The sequence below is a fragment of the Pomacea canaliculata genome, linkage group LG9 (assembly GCF_003073045.1).
Source record: "Pomacea canaliculata isolate SZHN2017 linkage group LG9, ASM307304v1, whole genome shotgun sequence".
Lineage (NCBI taxonomy): Eukaryota > Metazoa > Mollusca > Gastropoda > Architaenioglossa > Ampullariidae > Pomacea > Pomacea canaliculata.
Genome location: NC_037598.1, coordinates 20,847,987 through 20,858,195, shown reverse-complemented (window position 1 = coordinate 20,858,195; position 10,209 = coordinate 20,847,987). Strand labels below are relative to the sequence as shown.

Below are 10,209 nucleotides of genomic sequence, written 5' to 3'. Positions count from 1 at the left end.
GTGGACTTGTATAGGATATGCGTGATACTATTAGGTAACCTATTCATTTTTGTGGTTTTTGCAGATCGCCAGACTCCCAGTGTATCATAGATTAACTTGTACGTATTTGACGAAAGGTTGATAGCGATAATGGTGGGATTCTTTAATAATAAAGGCTTTTTTTTTTTTTTTTTCCCTTGAACTTCAGTGAACTTCCAGCATTTTTTCATCATTCTGTATATATCCTGGAAGATTTTCATTTGTTTCTTAACATATGAGACAACTAAGTTTTGTAAAAACGAAAATATAAAAAATGATTTTCTGAATGACCTTAAATGTTGAAAAGTGTGACTATTTGTAACTATACACAATTACTTTACTAAACTATAATTAAAATATTATGCATATATTTGAAAGACTTGATTTTTCTTTCATTGAAGCAGTCTCTTCATGACACATTTTGAGGGTGATAGAATCCGTAGTATTAATGAAAGAGCAGCCTTGTTCGTTAACATATATTTGTTTAGCGGGAAGGTGCGTGTGTGAACTACGTTCAAACTCCAATGGCTTACCTGCTAAGGATCAACATTTACTTTTAACCCTTTGGGTACGATGGGCCACAATCGTGGCTTTGCCGGGGAAGCACGGGGAAGGTGATTTTCATTACTTTTATTGCAGAGTTCAAACTTTTCCCTTTACAGAAATGTAAAGGTTTCTTGTTTAATGTTTACCCGAGAGCAGCAATAAGAAAAAAGAACTTCACCCACTGTTCTTCACCGTCTTCAATTACTAGCCGGTCTTTGTAATACTGATACTTTTATGCAATTCTCAGAGTGTTAAGTCACCATCATTGAGGCCCGCCCTCATCATAGCCTGACAATTATAAAGCACGAGCAGGTCTCTTCCCCGGACAAAAGGAAGCTCAAAGAAACGCCTCTTGTTCCCAAAATTATAGTGTCGAGATCTTGAAGGTGGGGGTGGGTGGGAATCGGTGTTTTAAGGCTATATCACGGCCAAACAGCCAACCCTATATAATCAGATGCCACAGAGAGAGAGAGAGAGAACAGCGTGCCTGAGACGAGATCTGAACTCAGGACAGCCAACCTTCAATAAATTGATGACAGGCGCTAACCGTTGCGCCACCGGACCGCCCCCAGTGTCCGCGGGAATTCCCCCCCCCCCCTCACACCTTTGGGATTGCTTTATAAGTTAATGTTCACGTGTGGTGTCTGGACACCACTTTATAGCAAGTGAAGACGCTTGAATTCTTCGCGTTGCCCACGGCAGACTTAACATAGCTTCATAATTGCGGGCCTTAAGGGGAGTGTGTGTGTGGGAGGGAGGTGGGGACTGGGGATTATCCATATTACCTCATAGCTGGCCAAACATAAACGTTCAGAGAAGCGTGATATTTATATTGACTAGACACACACAGGGGGTGCCCGATAACGTCTCCAGTGAGCGGCTCTGCTGGTTCCGATCTCGTCCCGGGACGCTTTGTGACACCTGTTCCAAGAGTTGGGCGTTGGGGGTTTTCTCTGGATATTCTGCTTTCATCCCCACTCCCTCTCCCCTTATAGTGCAAATTTAAATCACCTCAAGGTGGAAGCACTTTCCTGCTAAACCAACTAACTACACACACACGCGACAGACTCGCATCATTATCGGGTTTAGGGTGAGGGAGATTTTGTTTCACCTGCATGCCTGCGAACTGACACAAACACTTACCAGTTAACAATTACAGATCAGCCAGCAAAGTTTATATTTTAAACAAGCTTGGACGAGTTTGTTGAGAAGATCAAAATTTATTTATTTTGTGGTCGAATCATCGCATCGATAATGTGATCGAATCGATCGGACATTTGGCATGTTTTACACATTCTTGGTAGTATTGAAGCCAGGACACGGGCGAGGGAAGACATCTATTTATAGTGCAGATGTTGCACCACTGTAAGAAGGTATATTTATCGTGACAGACAGTCCGTCAGACGGGTGAGCCGTGGCGTGGTAGGCTAATCATCTTGTCCTGTGAGCCTAAAGCACGTGGATATGCTGACTTCGGTCAACATCTACCATGCTAATTCGATACTCACCTTTTTTTTCTTTTTCTCTTGTATTTATTTAATTGTTTTAATGGCACGTTTAACATATATTACTGGAATAATATATATGTTTCAAAGTCTTAATGTTCCTTGAATACCTGTTGGTCACACATGAATTTTATGCATAAATTTAAAAGTTTCAACATCGGGCATAAATGGGTTAATTGCTGGACTTCCAATCTTTTTATTTTTAAAGGAAATGATAAGTACTGTAAATGTCTCCGATGTCGTATTTCACAGCCTGATCTGTCTATAACTTAATCCCCCTTCAGTGAGCTGATCAGTCTGTGCATACTTCTCTCATCTCCCTTCTACCACCACAGTCAAGGAAGTAAACTGATTAGCTTTCAGATGGGATCGACCGAACAAACGTCATTCGATCGCAGTTATAACTACTAATTTAAAAAAATTATTTAAAAATATTTACAACCAGCAGTTATATGGTCGGATCTCAGCCGTTTCCAATGGCTCCCCCTAAAATAATACTAAAAAACCGTCCGGTTGGAATTTAAACGGCAGTCTTTCATTCTGCACACACAAATAATTGACTTTATTTTTAATAATTGCACGATCGATCTCTCATCGTCCCTGATCATGGCTGTAGCAGGTTGTCACATGATCAGTGTCAAGACAACATTTAGCACCCTCAGACGACTCTTCCACCTAAAAGACAGAAAAGTACACAGCCGACTCCACATCAGAAACACATGCATGCAAACACACAGATTCTACACTTTGTTGGCTCGCTACGGCTGTGGGTAGACCTTATTATGCACATGAACTTAATAATCTTTATTGGTTTGAACTGAAAAACCGTTGTGTAACTGGGTGAAACATGACTGAGCATATAAAGATTTACCGTGATTCATGGCAGTTTTTGCCCTCACGGAGCAGCAGGAAGTGGAGTTTATGCAGTCGTATAATTGTGCAAGCTGTCGGGCTGTCAAGCAAAATTTGGATGGGTAAGATATGAATTGATGAGGCAGAAAAATATAAAATATTCACTACCAGTCCAGCACTTAGTTCCTATAATTATTGCATAATGACGACTCGGTAAACTGACTGGTGAATGGTTAAGAACTAAGGAAGGACACCGCCCTTAAATGGGAGGTAATAAAAGCAGTCTCAAAAATAGTTGAGTTTAACACAACTCAAAGAATATTACTGAGGTCCTATATTTTTTTAAAATTTATAATAATTGAAACAGGCATGAGAGATTTTCATAGCTTAAAAAACCCAAGCATCACGGGGATATAGATACAAATATGTTTAGTTCACAGGAAAAGCAATTTCATCTAGGAACATGCATAGCTTTCTTCAAGGTGTGCAGAACAAAGTTGTTTAAGAAAATAAGATTTTTCATAAAAACTCAAAACATTAGTCTGATGCACCATCTCTTGGTTTCTAATTAGTCCAGTAAAGTTTGTAGCAATTGAAATAAAGAATAAAGGCACTGACTTGGAAAGGCATTGAAAGATAATTCATATTCTTTGACTGTTTGGCAGCAACCACGTTCACCGTGCCATATTCTATTTCTGTTGGTGCATATAAAGAGGAGCACAGCAGTAATGGAAATTAGACTAACCCCTTAGGACCTTTTTTATTATTTCTTTTTTCATTTCTCAGTTTTTAATAGCCTCTGACTCTGGTTCCTGTATATTATTTCTTTACAGATATGAGAACATTAATTTTATATACAGGTCTTGCTTTAATGAAATTGACAATCAATTCTCTCATATTATGTAAGACATGGCTATAGGTTTAGTATTGCTCTGTTAATGGCTTTTTTTTCTGTCTCAGAATGGCTAAACAGGACTAAAGTTTACAATAAAAATATTTTGCATGAAGCCATTGCTTCAAGACCACAAAACCGCGGACTTGTTACAGTCAGCAACCATACGAGTTGCATAGATGATCCACTGTTATGGGGTGAGCATTGGCATGGAACCAAATTAATTATAGATAATAAAATCAAACTGATGTTATGTGCATGTGGTATCCTTTGGTCAGACTTCCTAAAATATTGGTGAATGAAAAACATTTAAAGAGATTTATGTTGGTTCTGATACAATATTTTTGAGAGAGTACTGTTTGTGTGCTTGACCACTTGCTTTGCAATCAACCATCATAGTAAAACCTTTATGAGATGTCACATTTACCCTTGATGCTTCCTGGTAAAACAAAGGGGAATTTTCACTTTATGTTGATTTTAAGCAGTAAAGATCTGTCCTGGTGCCAGGTCCATGATCTCATGGATTTTTTTTTTAAACCAAAACTTAGGTATACCATACAGCCATCATGGCACACAAGAAACTTTCCAGTGTTAAAAGTGAATGAACAAGGAAAATGGTAATAATAAAGGAATCAAAAAAGAAATTATTGCCAAACATGAGACTGATTCACATCTGACTGAGCCATTCAGTACAGCATGTTTAAGTTGATTTTGATTTCGATCTACTGAAACAAAAAAAGGCCGTTAAAGCAGCTGATATCATAAAAGAAGTAATAACAGTAACAAAGTTTTGATTCTAAAGATTTAAGATTTTAATTTAAGATGCTCATTTCAAATTTACTGTATTGTAAGGATTACATTGTATTTTTCAATTTGAAGCAGATCTATCTTTTTTACATGCTATCCTTCAAAATACTAGGAATGCTACAAGATCGTTATGGTGGGTGCCAGAACCAATTAAACACATTTACATTATTTTTTATGAAGAAAAAGTTTTTGGTACTGACTGGCACTTGACTACTTATGATTGAGTGCTGAAGTACCATTGTATCCTGTTTACTTGGCTGGATGGATACAACAGATTTCAGTTTCTATGACATGCATAGAGATAAGAAGACATATGCACATTCATGCTCAGATTTTCATAAACATTCGGACGAAAGAGTATGGTCTGTGGCTCACATGGGTCACTTGTGAAAAATACAAACAAAATGCAGATATATTTTCCTTATTCGGTAATCAGATTCAGATTCAGAAGGAATTTAGCAGGCAAAGGGTGGATGCCTGTATTGCTTCGTCCCATAACTCTGCTGTCAATCTTCTCATAAATGTATAAAATGAATGTTTGAGCTAATTTTTGCATTTGTATATTTTATATTTACTTGGGGACTGCTGGAACATGCACCTGAAAGGCTGACATTTTGTATCTTTGAACAGCATTTTCTAAAGGAGGTAACTTCTCTGTGTGTATGTGTGTGCTCCAGGAACACTTAAGCTTCGTTACCTGCTAAACCCCTGTTGCATGCGCTGGACACCAGCAGCTGAGGATATTTGCTACACAAAGCCCTTGCATTCTTGGTTCTTTAGCATGGGCCGTTGTATCCCTATTCGTCGGGGGTGTGGCGTCTACCAAAAAAGCATGGATTTCTTGTTGGACAAGCTGAACAAGGGTGCTTGGATTCATTTCTTCCCAGAAGGTCAGTGATGTTTCAAAAGCTAAGGTTCTTCGTTGAAACCTGGTCCTAAAATGATGGCTTTCAAAACTGATTATGCATATGATTAATTTTCACATGGGAATAATGACGTACCAACCTCACTGTTACAGCAGTTCATTTGACTGTATAATCCTGAGGTTCTAAATTAGACAAGTTAAACAATAATGGTTTGAAAGCTGATAAGGTCATTTGTTCAGATTTTACAAGTTACACAAATATTTTGGTTTTTTTTTTCAGGGAGGGTGTGTCTCACAAATGAACTTTTGAGACTGAAGTGGGGTAAGTATGAGGTATTATAGAGACTGAAATAGGGTACAGAGGAGGAAATGTTATAGAGACTGAAATATGCTAAGCATGAGGTATGAAAGAAACAAAGATGGGGTGTGTGAGATTTCATTCAGATTGAAATGGAATACAAATGAGGCATCATAGCAATGTTTGCTGCACTCATCCAATGACACTTGTACATTGTTAAAGTTGTTTTTTCTGGTATACCCATGTTGTGTGCTAGTCAAAAGGGAAGTAATCATGCTTATAAGGTGTAATCAACCATCTTGGAAGATTGTATGATCAATGTATCACATGCTTGAAAGTATTGTCTGCCTTTTTTGTCACATAAAACTTTAAACATTTTAGGCAGACATCTGATCACCATCTAAATTCTTGAAAAAAAGGATTTAAAATGATGTGCCTTCACTAAGTAGATGTATAAGGTATCTTGTCATATCCAGATTCTTAGAAAAAATCTTTTGGCCTTGTTCAGCCAGTATTAGATTTGTGTGCTGTGTATTTTGAGGGAATATTCAAAGATAGCTATTTCATGTTATTTTGAACAGTGAGAGGAAGTAGATTTTATGTTTGTATTGCAGGTGTGGGACGTTTGATATCAGAGTGCAATATTCCCCCCCTTGTAATCCCCATTGCGCACATGGGTGAGTCCTGATAACATTTCCTGTTGTGTCTCTGCTGGTTACTTTTTTCCCTTTCTTTCCCACAGGCATTTTGCGATGTTGAGTATGCTCAATACATGTCATCCAATAGCTCATTACCTATTATAGTACCATTAAGATATCAGCAACAACTGAACTACAAAGGTTGACTTGCAGCAGCAAAGCTTTTTTATTGTCAGTGTCATATTTAGCACAAGGTCTTTTATTTAATTACTTGCTTTTTGGTCTGTCAAATTATCAAGAAAGCCTCTAATCAGCTAAAATACTGTAAGTAGATAAAAACAATGCAGTAAATAGTGTTCGTACTTATCTGCTTTTTAAATTTAAAAATGGTTATATATTTTGTGTTATTTATTCTGCATGTTTGTCTTTATTTCTATTTTACTTTATGGCTTAGTTTGTCTATTGTTCTCATGTTTGTGTCTTAGTATATCCTATCTGCTAGCCACTAGTTGACTTTTCTTTCCAACAGCAATGAGCAGGCAATAAAATAGTGATAGGAAAGGTGCATCAGTTGTAACATTGTTTTTGAGAGGTGATTCTCTTTGAAGACTTCCTTTGTAATTTTTGTTGTTGTTGTTGCTTTTTTAAAATTTAGGTATGGACAGTGTTCTTCCCAATAAAACACCATATATTCCCCAGATCCGAAAGGTAAGACAAGTGGATGTACTTACATGCAAAATATACAGGTTTAAGAGAAAGAGGCAATTGTCAGGTATGATAAAATAACTAAACTTCGTTAACATAAAGAGAATAGGCTGAAACATGCAGTACTACCTTTTTGAATGATAATCTCTTAAGACCAGAATATCTGATACACTGTGAAATTTCTTAGGAATGCTGATATATTTTGGATTTTATTCTGAGATGGAATGGAACAAATGCATACATTTTAAAAGGTTCATATTTCAGATGTTTTATTGTCTGTTTCAGAATGTCACAATGCTGATAGGAAACCCAATGGACTTCGCAAGAGATATAGAGCTGCTTAAAACCTTGAAAAAGTCTCCAGTAATAGTCTACTGTTTCTTATCAAATGTTTGATGTGGTTTAAAAATGCTTTTTTTAAAAAGTTATCAGCTAGATCAAAATGAAAGCAAGGTTTCTACACACCTAACAGATTTATAAAGTTTTTTGACCTCAAAAAACCAGTTGAATAATTCCAATTTCACATGGTTTTCAAGTACCCAAAGTTTGCTAATAATATAAGTGCATTTATTGTCAAACAAATGAGCTTAAATTGTCATTCACTGGAAGTGTGTTTGGAGGACAAGTATTACCCAAGTGGCTAGGACAGCTGCATACAAAGCCAGAGGTACACGCTAGCTAATTCATTACTCAACAAGTAAAGGTAAAGGTCCTCCCCTAACCTTCTTAGGTTGTTGGGGCAGGGGGTTGTGAGGTGAGGTGTTAGAGACCTCACTTTTCTGGGGGCCAGTTTTATGTGAGGGTGGTGCCCATCTCCTCCTCTCTGCTTTACCTTCCCCAATCCTCATTGGAGTTGGGAACCCATTCCTGCCAGCTGGGTCAACTGGGGGAAGTTTTCTGCACTACTCAGGTATCGAACCAATGTGCCTCTCAATTCAGATGCTAGCTTCCTAATCACTCAGCTATCCACTTCCCCATCATTACTCATGTAGTGCAGCAAGCCTGTTTGATCCGGCTATTTAATGGGTACCTGACCCTTTTAGTGGGTTGGAGAAGTCCAGAAGAGGAGAGACACACTGCCATCACAAAAAACTGACTCCAGCGTGACTGCAGTCTTAAACATATCAGCCCCAAAGGACCAAAAGGTTACAAGCCAGCAATTGCTTGACATTCCTTAGATATTGCAAACAATCCGCTATCCACAATTGGCACCAGTGAGAGTTGGCTGTCTAAGTTCAGCCCTTGTCTCTGGAACGCTGTTCTTTCTCTGCATGTGGCATCTGTTTACAGGACACCCCCCCCCCCAAAAAAAAAAAATTTCTTTTATTCCTTATATGTAAATCTTATTTAAGCTTGACTGTACTTTGTATGACTAAGATTTTCTTTAGACTTTAGGTTCAAGTGATGTCATTTGTTATTTGAGTCTTGTTTATCCCAGGAGACTTGTTCTGTATATCATTCTAATGTGTTGCAGAGAGACATACGGAAGCATATCACAGACAAGATCCAGGAAGAGCTGAAGGTCCTGCGAGAGAAGGCTCAAGTGCTACATGCTGAGTTCAAAACTTGATATTGGCTTTTCATAGACCAGGTTCTCAGCTATTCTGGTGATGTAGTGTGGTCTACAAGGTTTCAGGAAACAGATGCAGCAGTTTGTGCTAGTCTGCTATTATCAATATGCCTAAACATAAAAAAGAAATGTTCAGATGACTTGGTTTTTTTTTTTTTTTAAAGCGTCACCACCTTTGAGATGCATTCCCAAACAATCAGACCTCTGAGACATTTGAAGCCTGGAGGGAAAGCTTTGGTTTTTAGGTGGGATGGTTGGATTCGGCAGATATGATAGACAGGTGGATTCAAACAATTCTAAAAGTTTAGCAAAAAATAGGTAATTTAAAGAAATTGTTGGTGGCTTTTGTCTGACCCCATTTGCAGCCATTCAAATTTCATTCATTTTTTTAAGCTTGAATCTGTGACCTTTCAGAAGCATATACACCATGATTATTTTCTAAAATCCTTTAATATGTTTTTAACAGGTAAATTTAAATCTTAAATATATTATGACCTTTTGGTCTACTGATTCTATAGAATGCATTAATAAGGAAAATATCTGAGCTGGTGATATACATTAATTTGTTCAGTTTATGAGTAAGGGACACAGTAGCAGCTTACCAAAAGGGAGTTATGAAGGTGGTAGAAAGCAGTGAGAAAGGCAGGACAAATGAATGTGAAAGAAATTAAATGCTTATTCACAAGTTTAGTATTCATCAAGTGCCTGTTCAGCTATTATGCTGAACAAACTTAAACCATAAAACTAGAGAGCACTTCAGGGAGAAACAGCTGATTTGTGCTTCAGTTGCCACCCATAGCAGTGATTAGATGAGTAGTATCACCATTTTCATTACTAAATTTATGCTGCGAAAGAGTTTGCCGTATAACAACACTTTGATTTCATGAGTGAAGATATCATGTGTGCACTCAAATTGTCCAGACCATAATTTCTTAATAGCTGAGATGTTAATCCTGATCACATAACTGATTAATATACATAAACCTTAATCAAGTTATATTGTTTGGTTTTGAATGTGTAGCATCAAGTGTATGGCAGGTTTACACCTTATCATTGCAGTTCAGAATTTTGCAGATTATATAAATCAAATGGAAAATAAAATACACAGTAACAAAATGCATTTGGATATGTACAAGTACCTCATTGGACTTTAGTGTTTATACCCACCACCTTGCTTTTATGGGTTGTGTGTATAAATGCAAAGCCCTGAAGTGGCTGAAGCATAAGGTGGTGCAGATTTTCAGTTTGTCAACTTTAAGTTGACAGCAAATGACTTTCAGATCTTTTAATCCTTTTTTCATCTTTGGTCATGCTGATCGTTTTGCCAGTTGACAAATCTGTCATTCCAATTTAGGATGTGCACAAATTTCTTATATTTTTAACTGCAATAAAAACTTCTTACACTCGAAAAGTATCCAAGACATGGCTTGTTAAAAATCAATCGTGAAAGGCTTTAAGTGGCTGAAATCAACTTATTGAATAACACACATATGGCAACCTGGAGTAATATAAA

At 37.4% G+C, this 10,209-nt stretch overlaps 1 protein-coding gene across 2 annotated transcripts; it reads left to right on the top strand.

Moving 5' to 3' along the window:
* Positions 1-2,739: 2,739 nt before the first annotated feature.
* Positions 2,740-10,110, top strand: LOC112572858 (tafazzin-like). 2 transcript variants are annotated; one of them, XM_025252778.1, is made up of 8 exons: positions 2,742-3,043; positions 3,882-4,010; positions 5,298-5,510; positions 5,766-5,807; positions 6,398-6,460; positions 7,077-7,129; positions 7,412-7,489; positions 8,601-10,110. In XM_025252778.1, exons 1-8 carry the CDS (start codon positions 2,917-2,919, stop codon positions 8,694-8,696), a joined length of 801 nt encoding a protein of 266 aa, XP_025108563.1. In that variant the 5' UTR covers positions 2,742-2,916; the 3' UTR covers positions 8,697-10,110. The 2 variants fall into 2 exon arrangements, with proteins under 2 accessions (XP_025108564.1, XP_025108563.1); XM_025252779.1 differs by lacking the exon at positions 3,882-4,010 and having other exon boundaries at positions 2,740-3,043; positions 8,601-9,816.
* Positions 10,111-10,209: the final 99 nt, after the last annotated feature.

Bases quoted from the DNA above. Each gene is read 5' to 3' on its own strand.
- LOC112572858 (XM_025252778.1), top strand. From the start codon at position 2,917: ATGACTGAGCATATAAAGATTTACCGTGATTCATGGCAGTTTTTGCCC. The intron at 3,044-3,881 runs GTAAGATATGAA...TTTCTGTCTCAG, and splicing joins GTCAAGCAAAATTTGGATGG to AATGGCTAAACAGGACTAAA. The intron at 6,461-7,076 runs GTGAGTCCTGAT...TTTAAAATTTAG, and splicing joins AATCCCCATTGCGCACATGG to GTATGGACAGTGTTCTTCCC.